This window comes from Bactrocera neohumeralis, chromosome 2 (genome assembly GCF_024586455.1).
Source record: "Bactrocera neohumeralis isolate Rockhampton chromosome 2, APGP_CSIRO_Bneo_wtdbg2-racon-allhic-juicebox.fasta_v2, whole genome shotgun sequence".
NCBI classification, from domain to species: Eukaryota; Metazoa; Arthropoda; class Insecta; order Diptera; family Tephritidae; genus Bactrocera; species Bactrocera neohumeralis.
In genome coordinates this window covers 73,260,905-73,281,513 of record NC_065919.1, presented here as the reverse complement: position 1 = coordinate 73,281,513, position 20,609 = coordinate 73,260,905, and the positions used below count along the sequence as shown (strand labels likewise).

The 20,609-nt window shown below is 32.8% G+C and overlaps 1 protein-coding gene across 10 annotated transcripts in view; it reads left to right on the top strand.

Moving 5' to 3' along the window:
• Positions 1-20,609, top strand: part of LOC126767717 (fasciclin-1) — a 48,446-nt gene that overhangs the window by 20,045 nt on the left and 7,792 nt on the right. For 6 of the 10 annotated variants that reach the window (XM_050485349.1, XM_050485275.1, XM_050485268.1 and 3 more), the window contains 8 exons: positions 4,367-4,496; positions 4,742-4,911; positions 5,299-5,432; positions 5,504-5,600; positions 7,269-7,437; positions 7,554-7,714; positions 14,625-14,633; positions 20,396-20,547. In XM_050485349.1, the coding sequence (XP_050341306.1) occupies positions 4,367-4,496; positions 4,742-4,911; positions 5,299-5,432; positions 5,504-5,600; positions 7,269-7,437; positions 7,554-7,714; positions 14,625-14,633; positions 20,396-20,547 (1,022 nt within the window). The remainder of the gene's footprint in view (positions 1-4,366; positions 4,497-4,741; positions 4,912-5,298; positions 5,433-5,503; positions 5,601-7,268; positions 7,438-7,553; positions 7,715-14,624; positions 14,634-20,395; positions 20,548-20,609) is intronic. The other 4 variants (XM_050485285.1, XM_050485341.1, XM_050485312.1 and 1 more) reach the window with 1 other exon arrangement.

Here is a 20,609-nt window from a genome sequence, read left to right as displayed (position 1 = left end):
TTTTTTTTTTCAATTGGTACTCGCAAAAATAGGTTCCTAGACACCTCTAAGAGGTCCTCCGCCTAACGGTTTTCTATTTTTTCTTATTATCAGATAGAAAAATTTATATCTCGCTTCCAACTACTTGAAAAAATATCTTGTTAATTAGGTTTTGTAGGAAATTGAATGCTCTAAAATATGGTCTCTTATGATTTTTTCGTAAACCCAACCGTTTAAGAGATATTAACGGTTGAAATTTGACTATTTTTGGAAAAATTCTTTATTTCTTATTAATTTTATAACTCAGTGAAAAAAAATTATTATGAATGATGAAACACATGGTTTTGTAGGAAATTTACTGCTCTATAAAAATGGTCTACTATGATATTTCGATTAAGTTAAGCGTTTACGAGATATTCATCGTCAAAAATCAATGCATATTAAGGTGGATCAAAAAAATTTTTTTTTTTTCGTTTGGTACTCTGAAAAATAGGTTCCTAGACACCTCTAAGAAAGCCTCTCCAAAAATCTATTCATAATAATTTTTTTTCATTGAGTTATAAAATTCTTAAGAAATAAAAAATTTTCCCAAAAATAATCAAATTTCAACCGTTAATATCTTTTAAACGGTTGGGTTTACGAAAAAATCATAAGAGACCATATTTTAGAGCATTCAATTTCCTACAAAACCTAATTAACAAGATATTTTTTCAAGTAGTTGGAAGCGAGATATAAATTTTTCTATCTGATAATAAGAAAAAAATAGAAAACCGTTAGGCGGAGGACCTTCCCGTTACAATTAAAAACTCATATTTGGAGAGGCTTTCTTAGAGGTGTCTAGGAACCTATTTTTGCGAGTACCAATTGAAAAAAAAAAATAAAATTTTGAATCACCCTAATGTACATACATATACACATACTATGTATGTAGATCTATCTATTTGAATCTGTTACATGCATACAAAATTCATATATCTAGTTTTTGTTATAACTGAAAACTCTGCAAAAGCTTTTAGCTTGTAGCTTGTCGTGTTGTTTTGTTTTTGCTTTTGCATTTGTTGTTATTGCAAGCGTGATGTAATGGCTGGTTCAATAAACTTTGGCAACAACGGGGCGCCTTTTTGGTTTATGCAAGCAACTGTATCTACATATGTATGCATTGTTATATGTCTGTTTTGCGCTTTTGGTTTTTTGCACTTTGTAGTCATAGTGACCGTACAAGCGAAGTAGCGGAGTGGGGCACACACAAAGGATATACGTATAAGGGTGGCGGCGCTTTTTTGTTTTTTCGATATCACTTACAATACAACCATAGCTATATACTACTAGTTGGTATATAAATATTGTATATATATACATACATATGTACATTTCCACATAATCATTGCACGCTAACTAAAGCCAGACTGAACACACCCAATGGCTTTACTGCTATCATAATGTCTTATAATTTGTATATTATGATTAATATATGTATATAATAAGAAAAGGGATGGCACTGAAACTATATAACCCTTGTTAGTGGTTTCATGTCTCGAAAATTGTGGTGTTACTTTGGCCAAAATCTATGCCAAATTTGAACAAGGATTTTATTTCGATCGATCAATTTGTATGGCAGCTACACGCTGTAGTATTCCGATCTGAACAATATATTTGGAGATTGTGGTGCTGCATTTGACAACAAGGTATACCAAAAGTGGTTAAGATACCTTGTCAAAAAAAAAATTCCATATAAGGGCTTGATTTTGATTGGTCAGTTTATATGGCAGCTATATCGAATAGTGGTCTGATATTGGTAGTTTTCACAAATAAGCAGCTTCTTTGAGAGAATAGGGCATGTGCAAATTTTCAGATCGATAGCTCAAAAACTGTGTGTCTGGTGCGCGCATATTCAAACGGCTAAATGGACTCGGCTCGCCACGCTGATCATTTACATATATAATTTATAGGGTCTCCGATGTATACTTCTGGCTGTTAGAAACTTCGTGGCAAAGTTAAAAATATACTGCACAGGATATACACACAAACATATACATATATCAATAAACCAATAATTTAGATTTTACTTAGCATAAATTCATCAACTGAGGCAGAAAAGTTTCGAATTAAGCCATAGGACTATTCTTAGTGCCAGCACTCTATTGCAAAAATGAGCACTCAATCCATTAAAAATTCATATACAATGATGCGCTACCCTAATGCACACACATCCATATATACGAAGGCATAGAAATGGTAATCAATGAAACTCATTCTGCTGAACTACTTTGAGAGCTCCATTAAGCCAGTAACACTGTATTTACGAGTTGTTGTAATAAAATTAGGCCATCAAATACTTTTTTATGTGAAAGCTTCGATTGAGTGCAATTTGAGTTATCTGCTGCAGTTTATAGCACGATGGCTGTGATTTTATAACCATTTATTTGTACAATGCACTTTACTGCTCTCTCCCTCTACTTTATGCTATACATCAAAAAGAGATTAATAGTACTTGTGGCTAAATGAAATGAGAAATATGCACAAGAAATAAAAATTTGTTGAAAATAACTAGAATGAAGTTTTTAGTATTTTTCAACGGAAGAAAGTTTAAACATGTGTATGTATTTTTTATTTGAAAAATACTTATAAATCTAGAGTTTTGAGAGTGAAGGGTGTGGCTCTGCCTGATACATCTACATCAATGGGCTCCTTAAAACTTACATTATTGGAAAATTGTTTGATTTACTCATCTAAAAAGAAGTTATTATCGTTCTTTGTAGTTTTGAAAAATACCGTTAGATGGTAGATGAGCCTTACTTTTCAAGATAATAAATAATTTTCATCAGTTTATTTTTTGGACTGGTGCTGTTAGTACGAGTATATAATGATAAAAAACTATATGTAAAGGTATAGAAAAAATACTTTCTTTAGAAAACTGTGGAGATTACCTTTCTCAAATATAGTTTTATAATAGAAATTATTGTCAAGTGATCTCTAAAATAATACTTTCATATACATTCCTGCTTTGTTTTCTTTACATCGTTTTGTATTCGGACCATATACATATGATACCAATTTGCACAACGATTTAGATAGGAGTGTTTCCACATTCTATTTCCCTAACTCGTTCAATTAAACCCATAGATAACCCCATAAATTTTCATGTACCGAGGCTGTCGCTTTTTCATTTCAAACAACGTTATGTTCATTAAGAGAGCAAAAAAGGGCATCGATTGTCTTATACTGCTGCAGAGGAGCCATTGGCAAACCGATTATGATCTATGGCTCCATCAGAGAAGTATTCATTCAGATAGCAGACCGGCGATACTAGCCTTGAACTTATTAACAGTACGTTCAGGGTTGGTCGAGGAGTGCCTCAATAGCATCAAGTGTCTTTGTGATAAGATTGGTATGGGTGCCAGGCCATAGCGGAATCGCAGGAAATTGCAAATCTGATGAGCAGGAAAGGTAAGGGACCCTAGAACCGCTATTGGTAAAATGAGAGGAGGTAGGTGCACCCGTATCTTCTTATGTTTCTACTAATAGATAACTGGAATTCGCGGAAGCTTGGCCAGCGCTGGCTCACCATCAATATATGCGGTGTCACAAAAGCCTTTTGGCGAAAGATCGATCTCAAGAGATCTAGTGGTCTTTTTGCTCTCAGTAGCTGTAGGGCTTTGCGTCCATGCAGTACGTTTGGGAATCTTGCCAGACGCCATCTGCAGAAACTGTATGGAGGAAGATGAAGTAGATACAACTCAACACTTCCTTTTTGACAGTCACGTGTTACGGAAATCAAAGCTTTAAGCTTTGGGAGCACATGCCTTCAGACATCCCACCGAACCGGCGGGAGTGCCTGTGCAAATTTGTATTGGCTACTAAGCGTTTCGTTAATTTATATGTAAGTTCGAACACAGGAGTTCTTCTTTTCTATGACCACACAAAGGATTACACGTGGACTGCTAACGTGCGATCTTTGATCAGCCAGCTAACCTAACCTAACCTATGTTGATTTATTTGTCTCTTATGCAAAAAGTAGAGTTGAACGCGTTAAAGGCTTCTAAAGTTGAGATGCTTCCAAACCATACTTTTTCTGATTACACCGAACATTTTATAGTGTCAAATTTTAAATATTTATTTTTTTAGTACCCTATATCACTTTGATTTATTATTTTTTCTATTTAGTTACTTAACTAACACCCTATTATTTTTGATATATACTGTTTAATGCTATCTAGTTATCTATATTAAAATATATCGATACACTTAGTAGAACACGTTAATTTGTTTATCCACTATATACATATGTACATTTATACACATACACACGTATTGTAAATAACTCATTCATACTGATGTGGATACAACTAATTGTTAATTTTCTTCATATTCTTTTTATTCTTTGCAGTTTTATAGTTTACTAGAGCAAAATATCATTGCGAATTCCACTTTAACACTGCGACCATGCACAGTGTTTGTGCCTACAAATGCTGCATTCCAGCGCCATCATGGACCCACACATGTGCTCTATCACATAAGTGAGTAACAATGCGTATTCAGCGCTATTAATTGAAAGATAAAAACCCACAAACTTTTTATTGCCACTTTTTCTATTATATTATAATATTGTTGTTGTTGCTATTATTATTGTTTGTTCTTGTTGTACATGTTGTGGAAAAAATTTCACACCAAACAAATAAATTACTTAAGTTAACGAATAAATACAACGCTGTTGTTGTAAAGATATATGTATGTCTAACATAATAATTTCGCATAATTACAGCAACGACACCAATGACGAAGGACGAACTTATAAAGGTTATACCGTCAGATATGGGTGGCAATCCATCATTGTATATAACGAAAAATCGCAATGGCGATATTTATGTGAATAACGCTAGAATAATACCATCGCTGACGGTCGAAATGACCAATAGTCTGGGAATGCGTCAGGTGAGATATGAATTGCAAATCTCTATAATTTTATTTCTAGAACTTTAAAGGTATATTAGTCTCAAACTACTACTACTATGTCAGATCGCTTTAAGACTTTCAAGTAATGAGTCGGGAAAGCAGTTCCTGAGGTTGCTAGCGAGCGATCACATTACCTAAAAATTAACATGTAGCTTCCATAACTCTATTTTGGCATATTGAAGGAAATGAACTGGTACTCATATAACAATATTTAAAAAAAGTAATTTCATAACTGAGAATCGTACACAATAATAATAGAGAGATTAAGGTCTAGACATCAAACTTTTCACTTTTTTATAAGTCAGCTCTATACGATCGAACCAAGAGAATCTCCTTTTTTTATAAGAAATATTTTTCTTCTCACAGGTGATGCACATAATCGATGAAGTCTTGGTGCCACTTACTGCTTTGCCCACTGCCAAAATGGAGTTCACCAATTTGGATGCCTATCAATTTATGAAACAGGCCGACATCTTAGATATCGGCGAGAATCGCTTGAGGTATATATTCGTCATTTAATTAAAGATTTATTACGTTTAATTTATTTACTCTCTTTTTCTTGCCGCCGCAGATCGTATCGCTCGCAAGTGACTTTAATGCGTAAGGATAATCTCTATCAGTCGCCAGGTGGACATACATTTTTAATACCCGTCGATGAAGGTTTCAAGGTAAGCAACTAAAGTCGAGTGGGTTGATTATTTTATAAATGCTCGTGTGGAGAAATACGATTACATAAGCAATAATACTATATTACTATACTCGTTCTACAACCATATACATATGTATGTACATTTATATTGTAAAAACAACCAGTTACCTTGATAAGTAGTTTTGTACCCTTTAAAAAGTAGTTAGAAATTTATTGGTTTGCAGAATGTTTAAAAAATTTGCCTTCAAATTAATCTATGTTAAATGGTATTAAGGGGTTATATTCACTGTTAATTTTAAAACAGTCTAATCTCTCAATGTATACTTCAAAACCTATGGCGTCCCACTCAAAGTTTTCCCCTTTGCCATTTATACACTTTTGCCAACGTGTTTCCAAATCCTCAAAATAGTTGTTAAAGTAAATTTCCGGAATAGACACGATATTGGTTAAAAATTTGGCGAAAAACTTACGGAGAATCAATGCAGTATGCGACGGTGCATTGAAAATTTCGGCCTTTTTTCACGAATAGCTTCGCGCAAACCACGCATAACACTCAAATAGTACTCCTTGTTGATGATGTGGCTGGTCGGAAGGAATTCGGAGTGCACCACACCTCTATAATCGACGAAAACTGCCAACATAACTTGATTTTTGACGTGTTTTTTCTGCTTCGGCTCATTTTTGACACGTTATTCGGCCGATTGATCATCTGTTTCTGAGTTGTAAGCATAGATCCAAGACCAATAATACGTCTCATGACATCCTTGTAGTTGAAAAGCACTGTTTCACAGGCGTTAACACGACGCTGTTTTCCGAAAATATTGAATCGTTGTGGAACCAATCGTGCTTTCACTTTTCTTAGGCCCAAATCTTTTTTAAATGGTTTTCACTGATCCTTCCGATAATCCAACAATGCCAGTAAGATCTCTGACTGCTAATCGTCGATTTCCACGCCTCAATTCATTTATTTTATTGACATGTTGATTATCAGTTGAGGTTGATGGCTGTCCTGGACGTGGTTCATCGTCAACGCGTTCTCGACCTCTTTCAATAATTTCTACCAATCTCTTGCTTATGACAAACCACTTTCACCGAAGGCCTTTTTTTTCGCACACAAAATTTAATGGAACTTCTTTGTTGAATAATTTCACTCATCGTAAAAATCGCCGAATGCACTTTATGTACTTCAGAAAGACAAGCGTATACTAAACACTAATGATTATTTTGATGTGACATTTGGCACAGATATCACTGACAGTCATACCAACCTTTATTTTAACGAATGGTTTTTCGCGCCAAATTTAAATTAAAAAGTTTTACTACTTTTTGCTCATAGTAGAAGTAGTATTACTAAGAACTTAATTAAGCTGGTACAGAGGATTGCCGTACGTGTTCGTAAAAAATAATTGATATGTTTACCTAAGAAATAGTTCCTCCAAAGACCCTACAATTCAATTTTTCCCGCTTTATAGACTTAATACAATATTAACAAACAGTTTATTGGAATAAAAATCAGATTTTTATTGCCTCTACATGCAATTTTCCCTATGGGGCAACACGCATTGCATACATAACAACAAAATATTTATGTTTATGTCTGCGCACACATCTAAACATACCTAGATGACATTTAATAGCGGCACTTATTGCAACCACTAATCAATTAAATGTCAATTAATTGTCATAGCAAACCACACGCAGCAGCCTGGTGGACAACAAAGTCATCGACGGACACGTCATACTGAACAATGTGATTTTTACGGCAGCCGCGCAAATGGAGGTGCCACAAACCACAGCCGCATTCGAGGACAATCTCAAAGTAACCGTTAGTTTCTTCAAACAAAAAGACGGCAAAAGTAAGTCGATTTACATCAACTCTACACTACTCACATATCTACAAGTATATACATATGTATGTATATGCGTTAGGTATAATCCACTAATGTGTTTTCTTCTCTTCTTCTGCTTCCAGTGTACGTCAAATCGAATACTCTTTTAGGTGACGCCAAGCACCCCACCGGTGTGGTGTTGGCGGAAATTGTCAAAGGCAACATTCCGGTGCGAAATGGTGTGGTGCATCTGATTCATCGGCCGCTAATGATAATCGACTCGACGGTGACGCAATTTCTACAGGTAGGTGTTCGATTACAAATATATACAACCGATGAGTGAGAGTATGCAGTTGCCTGTGTGTGTGTGTGAGTGCTTGTGCGGTGACCCGCGACACTAAACTAGACGAAATACAATAACAATTATCTTGTAGAACACCAGTGTGTATATGTGTGTGTGCTTACCTATTACCTAGTATTTGACACGCCCAACAACATTAGCAATTCTATTTGTGTTGGTATTTTAACTTACAACCACAAAGCGCAAGCGCGTGTAGTAAACGGTGTTTGAGAATTTAAGTTTTTACAGTTAATACAAATTTGATGAAAATGTCTTCAAAAAAAAAATATTAATATTATTTTTTACCGCCCGCTGCTTACTGCGCGCTGCTTAGCACAATAAACACCTACATACAGTCAAAACTCGATAACTTGTACTTTTAGCTGTGAACACAGACACATTTTTTAAGAGTGATAAATGAATTTATGATATTACATAATACTCACATTCAAAACGAAACATTGGAGTTATCAAGCTTTGTCTGCGTTCCTATAATTTGCTGCACATTTGCTTTGCTTCTAAAAATTATGCGTACTAAAACGTAGAGTTAATCTAAATGATAATCAAATATTTTATCGACAGAATTTTAGAAATTTGTAAATATAAAATAAATATTCTTTTAGTGAAAATTTTATATCTCAGGCCATCATTTTTTTGAACTGGTGAATGATTAGGTAATTGATATTAAAATATAGTATAATAGCATAATTATTGCAAACAGTTTACATATTTCAAGCTGCTTTAATCAGTAGAGCAAGTCAAGTGTCTAGACTATTAACACATTTTTTGCTATCAACAAATTTTCTTTAACTCATCTTAAGCAGCATTTTTTTTCGAAGTAAAACCGGAAAATTTCAATATTACTTAAGCGGTTATATCCACTTGTAAGCCAGAAAAAACGATTTTTGCAAAGGACCATAAATCTTCCTCAGAAGTTTTCTCTCGAAAACTCGGTCATTTACGGAATTTAATTACTGTACTTTAATAATCTGTGATTAATTTTGAAATATTTTGAATTTCCTTGATTCTGTAGCCGATCTCCGTAAAAATGTGTATAGCGGTGAGGAAGATTTTTTTACTTAAAATGCTAACAAATCCAAAAACCAAGCTATTATTCATATTGATGAACTCAGATTATCATCGAATTACTAGTAAAATTTACGATTTTTGACAAAATTTTTTGAAAAAACTTACACTTCAGAGTTGTTTAAAAACCCGAAATTATTATCAAAAATCCTATTACTTCCATCAGTATCTGACAAATATATCCTGTAAAAATTTCAAGTCGATAAGTTCAGCCGTTTCAGCAAAATTTTAATCACCGACTCCAAAAATTGTTCTGAGAAAAACACCATTTAAAGTTTTGGGAGCCGGTTACTCAAGCTAGCAAACTCTTACAAGTAAGTTCATATCTCTGTAATTGATTTTCGCATCAACTTGAAGATTTCTGAGAATATTCTCAACTGTGTGTACATTAGAAACACATATTTGAAAAAATACAAACCGATTTTTTGAAATTCGCAAGAGGATGGATATAACGCCTTAAATGTCGCTCATACGTCATGTCGACCCACGTAACTTATTGCTAGAGGTAATGCCTCTACTATTGCAATAAGCAGCTAGATGTAAATGTAGATTAAATACTTGTTCATTAAAAAGGAAGTACATTATGTAATTAGTTGCTCTGCAATTGGAAATGATAAGTAAATACAGGAAAAAAAATATTCAGGGAAACTTCAGAAATTATTATTATAAGGAGGTATTTTCTACATTGTTTAAGCACAATTGAACTGCAAAAATTCCAACTAAACTTAACTTACTAACTGCTATTAGAGCAAACAATTGATATCCCCAAAATAGACAACAAAAAAAGTATATGTTGCCTACAAATAGGCGCATTTTTTATTATTTTAGCAAAGCCACGTACCTAAATCCGTCTTAGTTAACTTATTAAGCTTATTTGTAAATAAAATGTGTAAAAAAACAAATCATTTTAATAATATGAGGATAATATTATTTCTTGAGCTCTTCTAGCTGTGCTTTACGTTTAAAAATATACTGCCAGTACGTGAAAAGTATCTATCTAATATATAAAAACGTGGTATAAAATAAAATATTTAATACGACTCGACTAGTTTAATCAATATAAATGTCTAAATATATAAATATTTTATATTTTTAATTGCTTTTTAGAAACGTGTAATTTGTCTTCAAGCACTAATTGTTTTTCATTAAACGCCCAGCGCACATTTTGCAGCTTTGATCTGACTTGAACCTGCTACAGTCGCTTGAAAAAAGTTGTTTACAACTCAAACAGGTTTCTCGTACGAACAAAGCGAATGCACATAAATTTCTAATATTGAAAAAATACAAGCTATAAAAATTAGCAATTTTATGGATATTTTGCAATGAGCGTACGTTTTCATTTTTTTTTTTGTTTCCAATCATTGAGAAATGCATAACAAGAACATAACAAAACCGCAAAAATTTCAAATATTCCAAATATTAAAACAAAAACATTACAAAATGCAAACAAAAACACAATTTTTACTTAAATAGAAAACAAAAACCCTATAGACTGATTTTACCTCGAACTTGAATTAGCAAATGTGCGATTTTGTAATTCGTTTTCGGTTTGATGTAAAATCATAAGCAAAATTTTATTTTAAAATAATTTTTAAAATATAAATTTTATTTTAAAAAAATTTTGGGTGCGATGTAAGTATACAAAACCAATAAACGTTGTAATTTTGTTATGAATAACAAATTAGATCATCGTTCACTCACACCACCCGAAAATCGTCATCTGATAAGTCATATCAGTCAGTTGAATAATTAATTAGCATATCAGGCTAAGCGGCAAAATTGGCATCTCAATTGATAAAATTAGTTAATATTTATTTGTGTATGCAAATAATTCAAATAAATTCAAAATTTCGAATTTTTTAAATTTATAAAAAAAAAATTTGTTAGCAAAAATGTAAGCTGTATATACCATTACTACATTCTCGTCCATTTCATAACTGGCTCTTTGAAATGTCATTCACGCCCACTATTCACACACATTAGCAGCAACTTACACTGTTTACCAAAAATAAGCATCTTCAGTACACAAGTGCAGTGCATAGACTTTAGACTTTTAAAAGATTATTAGTTAGAGATTAGAGCTTTGAAAAAGTTACACACTCTTCGGAGAAAAATTATTTTTAAAATATTCACATGCACAAATTTAATACATATGTAAATATATGTATAGCCCGCAATAAAGTAGTTGGAAAAAATTTCCGTCAGTTGTTCATGCAGACTAAATACTTGAAGGATATTTAATGACAAAATTAATAATTAAATAATACTTCTTACTTCCAAAAATATAAATTCCCCTATCATAACTAAAACTAAGTTACTTCATCTATCTTTTTGATAAAAAAAACCCTCTGTCAAGATAAATCTTAGGATATCGCTGAGCCAAATTGCACTCACCCACTTCAATAAAAAATAGTTTTGGTCAGGAATACAAATTTACAAGCCATACATTGCAACATATGCGCTATAAATAATTTCATAACTTTATTTTATTTCTTTCAAAATTTTTAGAACTCAAATTTATGTTAGACAACAATACTGAAAATTAAGAACTATAATAATATTATTTTATTAATAAAATGAAATACATAATAAGAATATACTTATACTAATTTTAATTACTTAAATTCATTAGAATTCACTGAAGCCATAATACCCTTCACAAATACAAAATATTCTTTATAAGAATTCGATTTTGATCGATCAGATTTTATTATTGCTTTCGATGAGCCACGCCAAATTTCGAACAATTTCTTAACAAGGGCGATTTTCGTTCAGTTGTGTGTAGCTATATGCTATAGTGATCCGATATCACCAATCAAAATGGGAGCAACATTTCAGGTCGATATCTCAAAATGTGTGAGATTAAAATATACATATAGAAAGAAACAGACGTATTTCGTTGTTAATCAAGGGCTCCATGATTCTGATCGTTCAGTTGTGTGTCCTAAAACTAAAAGAGTCAGATATAGGGTTATATATACCAAAGTGATCAGGGCGACGAGTAGAGTCGAAATCCGGATGTCTGTCTGTCCGTCCGTCTGTCCGTCCCGTGCGTCCCGTCCGTCCGTGCACGCTGTAATCAAAATTGAGATATCATGATGAAACTTGGTACACGTATTCCTTGGCTCCATAAGAAGAAGTATCCAAAAATGCCCAAAAAATGGCGGAAACCGAAAACCTATAAAGTATCATAACTAAGCCATAAATAAAGATATTAAAGTGAAATTTGGCACAAAGGATCGCATTAGGGAGGGGCATATTTGGACCCAATTGTTTTGGAAAAGTGGGCGTGGCCCCGCCCCCTACTAAGTTTTTTGTACATATCTCGGAAACTACTATAGCTATGTCAACCAAACTCTACAGAGCCGTTTTTTAAGGCATTTCCATATACAGTTCAAAAATGGAAGAAATCGGATAATAACCACGCCCACCTCCCATACAAAGGTTATGTTGAAAATCACTAAAAGTGCGTTAACCGACTCATAAAAAACGTCAGAAACACTAAATTTTACGGAAGAAGTCAGAAGGAAGCTGCATCCAAAAAATTGAAAATGGGCGTGGCGCCGCCCACATATGGACCAAGAAGCATATCTCAGGAGCTACTAGACCGATTTCAATGAAATTCGGTATATAATGTTTTCTTAACACCCTGATGACATGTACGAAATATGGGTGAAATCGGTTCACAACCACGCCTTCTTCTAATATAAAGCTATTTTGAATTCCATCTGATGCCTTCTCTGTATAATACGAGTATAAACATTTACAAAAATACGGTATTTGAAAAATATTTAACTGACGAATAATGAAATCTCGATTATCACTTTACCATGCGAGAGTATAAAATGTTCGGTGACACCCGAACTTAGCCCTTCCTTACTTGTTTAAAGAAAATTTTCAAATTTAGTGGGGAACGTTTATTGTCATTCGAAAGAACATTCTTTAGCATTTACTTTTTTGAAGATAATCTCTTTAAATGTTGACCGCGGATACGTCTCCGTCGAGCATTTCGACTGGTAACTGGTTAATGACACACTTGATGTTTTACTCCAAGGCCTGAATCGAATCGGGGGCCCACAGGAAAGAGTCTAAAGATCCAAGATCACAAGATCTTGGTGGCCAATCGACCGGCCCAAAACGTGGAGTTATTTGCTCACCGAAGTGTTCTCTCAATAAATCCGTTGATTCATGCAATGCGTGTGAAACCAAATATGTCCGAGATCGTGAGCTTCAATTTCGGGTATCAAATAGTCGGTTATCATGGCCGCCATTGTAGAGCGGTGATTCCACCGGTCTACAAACAATACCAAACCTTTGTTTGTTCTGAATAAAATTGCAACTCTGGAATCTCTGCAGGTTGCTCTTCGTCCCGAAGGCGGCAATTTTACTTGCTTACATACTCAATGAGCCAGAAATGGGCCTCATCGTTGAACAAAATTTGGCTCCAAAACGTCGGATCTTCCTGGAACTTTTCAAGAGTCCATAAAGCGATGTCGCTTGGGAATGTCGAGTGGCTTCAGCTCTTGAACAGGTTGTATTTTGCGTGCTTTCAATTTAAGATCTTGACTTAAAATGAGTCAACTCGTTCCATACGTCAGTCTGAGTTGCTGCGAACGACGCCGAATCGTTTTTCCACGGTCATCGTGTACACTCTCAGTTACGACTGCTATATTTTTTTCATTTCGTGCTGGACTGGGACTAAAGATGGGTGATTATACCTACGCTCAGTAAGTCTTTCCATGTTAAAATGTCAAACAACACTGAACAAAAATTACATGACAGCTTCACATGACTCACGCGTGATCTGTGTTTGCTATTGAAAAAAGTACTTGTACTTGAATCACCCGTTACATACATACTTGTATACATATGTATTTATTGAAATCTCTGACGTTTCCTACTAGGTGTAATAAGCTACTTGGCAAACATAATACACCTTCTTCAGCATTTTCAAATAATAATATAATAAATATAAAATGTTTTTAACATAAAACAAAACATTATAACAAATATTTTGATAAAAATAATGAATTGAAATAAATAACTACGATCTATTTATGATGAAAACTTTATTTTTAAATAAATATAACTTATATAAAAGCATATAAGATTCGATTCATTTACAATAAAATGTAAATTAATAATAATTGTTGTTTTTTGGCATAAAAAATGTAAATTAAAGTAAAATAAAATAAAGTTTTAGGGCAATAATTTTCGACTTTCCCTTGTGTTCAACTAAAAATTAACCACTTATAGTTTGCATAAAATAAGTATAAAATACTATTTTAAGCTAGTTTCTTAAATGATTTAAATTTGACCTTCAGTTTCGTTTCTTGCACCTGCAATTTTCACTTGCTTTACAATTGGCCACACGCTTCAAGCCTTCACCCACACTAGTGAAATTATTTTATTTTCGCCAGAAACACACATTTTTTCAACATTACTTTTTGAAATTGCATAATTCGAGCATTTCGTTCTCAAGTAAATTTGAACAGCAACTATTGACTCCATAACAGTCCTGTACAATTACAAATCAAGCATTGGCATTTCATGTATCATACGAATATTATATAGTAGACATATAGTATATTTTATTAAAATTCCGTTCCTTATTTGTTTGATGTGATTGCTGTGTTAGAGCAGAAAACAATATTGACTCTGGTATTTTCTTTGTACTCTTCTCTGCGAATGTTTTTTGTTTTGTTTTGTTTCGATTTTTATTTGTGAACTTTTTCGTTTTTATTATATGCAACGCTCCGGAACTCACGCAACCAAACAAACATTTTAGTCCTTTAAGGTAAATACTTCCAACAGTATACATATACGTACACAAGCATATATATTTATATATGTATCTATAAATTTGTAATGGCAAAATTATCTTAAAACATTTAGGCAAACAAATAAATTACAATGCAATATTCATACTTAAGCATAAATACATATACTCCATATCACACGCATACTTATTTGCATACATACATAACTGTAAAATGCATATAATGGCAATGAGTTGGAATAATATGCATACACTTTCGAACTTTTAAAGCATGCATGCAAGGGTTAAATATTAAAAAGAAAATTGCTTTGGGAGAAAATAATATTAAAATAGTTGTATTTCAAAGCATGAGATAAAAAATATTCAAAAGATGAAAGATCATAGCTTCCATTTAGTTTTTAACATTATAAACTTGAGTGACGTTTTTACCAGAAACCTTGAGCTTTTTAAGTTTGTGACATCTCTTCTTGATAGTTTATATTAAAAACAAGAAAAAACGTAAACTTCGGTTGCATCGGAGCTAGAATACTCTTCACAAATAAGGAAGTTTCCATACAAGAACTTGTCAGTTTGTACGGCAGCTATATGCTATAGTGCCTCGATCTACACAATTTTTTCGGAGAATGTACCACTGCCTTAGGCAATAATTCGTGCCAAATTTTGATAAGATATCTCGTCAAACGAAATAGTTTATAATACAAGCACTTGATGCCTATCGTTCAATTTGTATAGCAGCTATATGCTATAGTGGTCCGATATCAGCGGATCCAACAAATAAGCAGTTTCTTGGAGAAAAAATGAAAAACGGACTTGGCTAAATCGACTTAGCTCATTATGCTGAACATTTATATACGTATTCATATAGAATGCTCTGTTTTGAAGCCACCACATTTAGACGAGAAATTGTTAGTAATGTCTCAGAGTTGTATTCTTATTATAATTATATAAATAAATATAAAAATCAAAGCTTTTCGAGACACTTGAAGATAATTATTTATACACCTACAAAGAATTTCACTTCAATGGAAGCTTACATAAAATACGTTCCTAGATTTAGCTTATCAAATCAAAAAAAAAAAAGAAATAGCATGCAAATTCTTATATTTTATTTATAATAAATACATATACAAGTATATTTATATAGAGAAATGTGTGTACAAAGAACTCATAAGTATACGAGTACATCAAAGAGTGACCAGCATGCAACAGTCAAAATTATCGCTACGCTGTCTACATTCTTATATATTTATTGCATGATATTTTAGCATCTGATTTCAAAATCTGCTGGTATTCGAAAATTCTGAATAGTGAAAGAAAATATTTTCCAAAAACATAAAATCTTTTTTTAATTTGTATGCATTTTTTCGATAACGCATTTAACATTTTCATCACGAAAACTGTTCACACTTAAACTAGCATAACTCAATATTCTGAGGACGCTAGAAAAGAAATGCTTACCCATTTTAAGCACTGAAGAGTTTTGAAAGTTAAAAGAGTAATACAACACTGTTCGCTTAGTTATAGAAGACTTCAGAGCGGCATAATACAGATAGATATGTCCCAGAATAGTATTTCAATACTTGTAATTTCCTAGTGGTGTCTCACTCTAACACAAGCTTCGTGGCATATGACAAAAGGGATATCATCTAGAAAATGAACTTGTAGATCAAAATTGCTGTTTAATTCTGCTTTTCTCCATTTTTATCCGAGCTGAATAAAATAATTTTGTTTTGTGAAAAGTAACCAAAAAATTTAATTCTAATGATAAAACAACAATATGATTCAGTACGTACGAATATGATTGCCATGCATGCCCCAAATCTGCAATTCTCATATAACCGTTTGCATGTACGAATATATGTACATATGTATGTGTGTATTGCAATATATCGGATTTTTCATTTGCGAAATGCGCATTTTTGCCTTGCTTGCCATCAACCATAATGCAACATAGCCGAGAAAAAAGTAGAAAACCAAATATAAACACACTTATTCCAAATTATGCATAGAACATATAGAGAAACATGAACCAAGTGCCAAAACACAAAATTGCACGAAACAATACATACTATTACCCTTATACATAAATACATACATACATACAATTTATTGCAAATCGTTTAGAACCAAACTCAAAACAAAAAAATATTAAAAAAAAAATATTAAAAAAAAAAATAAAAAAAAAAATATTAAAAAAACATTAAGCAAACAATCACAAAGTATTTTAATTGAATTTCAATTGATTGTGTATTTTCTTGACGTTGTCGGCAACTCGTACGCTGATGGCAAACCTCAAACTCTCTCTCTATCTGTGTGCAACGACCTTAAAACAAAACATAAATGTTTCTGTCGCTGCTCTGCCTGCGTTCTAACTGTCGTTGTTGACACAAAAACCAAAAACACAACCAATATCAAAACTCATTATCACAACAACAACAATTCGCAAAACGCGTAGTTGATGAATGTAAGTATGTACGAAATTTGCAAAAAAATAAAACAAACACAACTAAAAATTTTAAAAATATTTAAATAAATCGTATGCTTGAATAGAATTAAATTATTTGAAATGAAGAAAAAAGTATAAAACTAATATTGCAAAATCTGCTGCATATAAATACTATGTAAATGTGCAAAATTATTGTTCTGATAATGCATTATGAAGTGATTTGTATAAATCCGAATTAATATATAAGGTATACATATATAAAACAAACACACACATCTAAACATAAAAAGTTGCGCCTTTTGATTTTACAAAGTAATTCAATTTTCTACACCATATCGGGTAAGGTAAAGATACGCCAGTTATTGAATTATATATGTTCAGCTAATTCAGATTTCTTTGAAGTTCCTGCCTCTTTGCGACAACTTCTAATAAAATATTACACATTTATGTACTTATATATGTAAATATATCTCCTACTGCTAATATAAACGTCCCAAAATCGAACAAAATGTCTTTTCGGTCAACATTTTAAGGTATTTCAACCGTTATTTCCTTTGAAAGGAGATTAAGAAAGGAGAAAGAGAAAGATTCTTGGAGAACTTAATAAAAAATTACTAAAGCAAAGGTTTATTGCTTTTGATGCATACGAATATTGGTGCCACGTATACGCCAGAGGGCTTCATCAAAGTATAGCAACCCATATGCACTTTATTTGTATATATTGTGACAAAAAATCACCCGAAAATTGTAATTAAATATCCCGCGTACTTCAAAAAAATATATTTGCTTAGATGGTCTGTCTTGTCTTTTCGTATTTTTCAAATTTTCACTTATGTTTTTATATTTATAATTAACTTTAACGAACCAAATATGTACCTTTTTGGTTGACCATTTTTTTCTATTTTTCCGCTAGAGACATTATTCCATCAGTGTAAAACTTTTCTGGTTTCTCGGCGAAAAACTGCGGCAAATAATTTTCACAGGCTTCTCTTGAAGCCAACTTTACTCCATTAAGTGAGTTCTGCATTGACCGAAACAAATGGTAGTCTGATGGTGCAAGTTCAGGGCTACAAGGTGGATGCATCACAATTTTCCATCCAAGCTTGCTCAATTTTTGCCGAGTCATTTAAGATGTGTTTGGTCTAGCGTTGGCCTGATGAAAGGCGTAGCCTGATCTGTTCTGGCCGTTGTTTTCGATTTATTGTTTCAATCTCATCAGTTGGTGACAGTAAAGTGTAGAATCGATCGTTCGACCAGGCTGGAGCAGCTCATAGTGAATGATTCTTTTCCAATCCCACGAAACACTCAGCATAACCTTTCGAGGCGTCAATATTGGCTTTGCGACCATTTATTGAGCTTCACCACGGTTGGGCCATGATCTTTTTCGCACATTATTGTCGTATTTGATCCACTTTTCGTCTCCTGTTCACAGTCGCTGCAGAAATGGTTCGATTTCATTTCGTGGTACCCAAACATCGAGCTTCTTTTTGTACCAGCCTTTTTTAAATGGTTCAAAACAGTTTGATGATTAATGTTAAGTTCCTTAGCAATGTCATGGCCGTTTCCATAATTTCATCGACTTTTTCAACGATAGGTCGACCAGAGCGAATTACATCTTTCACATCGAAGATATACACTTCTATTGACAAAATACGAAAAGACTTTTTCGTCTACCCAATATATTGCATATGTACTTATGTATGTAAATATATCTCTTAGTACTTAACGGTTGAATACGAACGTCTCAAACTCAGACAAAATGTCTTTCCAACACTAGTATTTTAACTTACTTTAACCGTTATATGATATAATATAAAGTATAGCTAACCATACGTACTTTTTTGAGAAATTGATTAACATATTCTCAATAATGAAGTTACGGAAGCGCCACTAGTCATCGTCCCAAACTTCGACTCGTAGGTATAAATCTTCCCGTTTAGTTGCTAAAATTATAATTTGACTAAAGTTGGGAGTTTCAGAAATATAAGGATGTTGTAATGATTCTTTGGAGAGCTTTGGCAGGTGTAGCTCGCATTGGAGATATGTATTGTCACTTTGGACTCCTTCAGCACATTTCATGGAATTTAGTGTTCATTCTTATTACTAAAGAAATTAAAAAAAACCGATAGCTGAAAATGTGCGAAAACTCAGTATCAGATAAAAAAGTTCATTTATAAGTTATGTAAGAGTGTTCTCCATCATTATTGGAGTAAAATGGAACTGCTGGGTTCTAGGGAAAAAGTAAAAAAATTTACTGAATGCATATTCCATTAAGTTCTTTTATAAAAGTTAAGGATCCTTTGAGTTACAAAATTATAGTATTGCACAAATTGAGTTGCAAGATATGTTAGATAACATCCGTAGACAGTTTACTTTACTTTGGCGTCATAATAATAATAACGGCAATCGATGCGCCACATCTCTGCCTTCTGTCCAGATACACGTCCTCCAGGGTTTGACGATTTGATTAACTTTTAAATTAATAATAACAATGGTGTAGAAAATTGCTAAAATAACTAAATATCAAAATTCTTGTCTTCTGGTTTTCGAAATACTGCGCTAAAACTCATTAAACCAAATAACAAAGCTGCATTTTTTACATTAACAAATCTGCTGATACTCTATAGATATCTATAGGTTACATATTGCAAACAATTGCAACATTTTCTATGAATGAAACACAATGCATTAAAGTCCATTATCCTTGACCTACAGCACGCCGAATTTAATTAGTATCTATCACCTGCACACTAGCAGACATTCCCTTGCATACTACATACCTATGTAATCATAATATCGGATAATCATATTAAAAGCGATTAATTTTAGCATTTCACTTCCTATATGCCACATACTCGTACTATACTTCTATGCTATGACATTGGAAATGCTTTAAATTTCCCATACTCATATTTGTCTCCCGCTCTTATTAAACTCTTTTGATATGTATTTACTCACCATTTCAATTAAACTATAATTATTGCTATAAACAATTTTTAAATGTACCATTATTACTAGTATTTATGTGTATATACATATATTTGCATTTAAATATAAATTCACTTGTATCGACTATTTTGAATATTATGAATAGAATTTGTCTGTATGTACATATGTATATAAATAAGTTAATCTCATCTAAAATTTTGCAGTCGGCCTAAAGCCTTACTAATTTGATAAATCATATATTTATATTATTATGTGCATACAACTATTTTGCTTATGGTTACTTTATTCAATATAAAATGATTGCTTATATTTACATACATGTTCACATACAAAAACAAATATCAGTAAATGCTAATGCTTTCTCGTTATTATTTTCACCGTCTAGGATAATGAAAATGGCGCTCTGCGCAAATTTTACGACGTAATCATGGATAACGGTGGCGAGGTGCTAACCGACATTAGCAACTTGGGTGAAATTACAATTTTGGCACCTAGCAATGATGCCTGGGAGGCTAAGGATGTACAAAACTTAATAAGGTGAGATATCTTTTGCTAAACTATATACGAATATATGTATGAAGAGGAAGAAAATTATAATG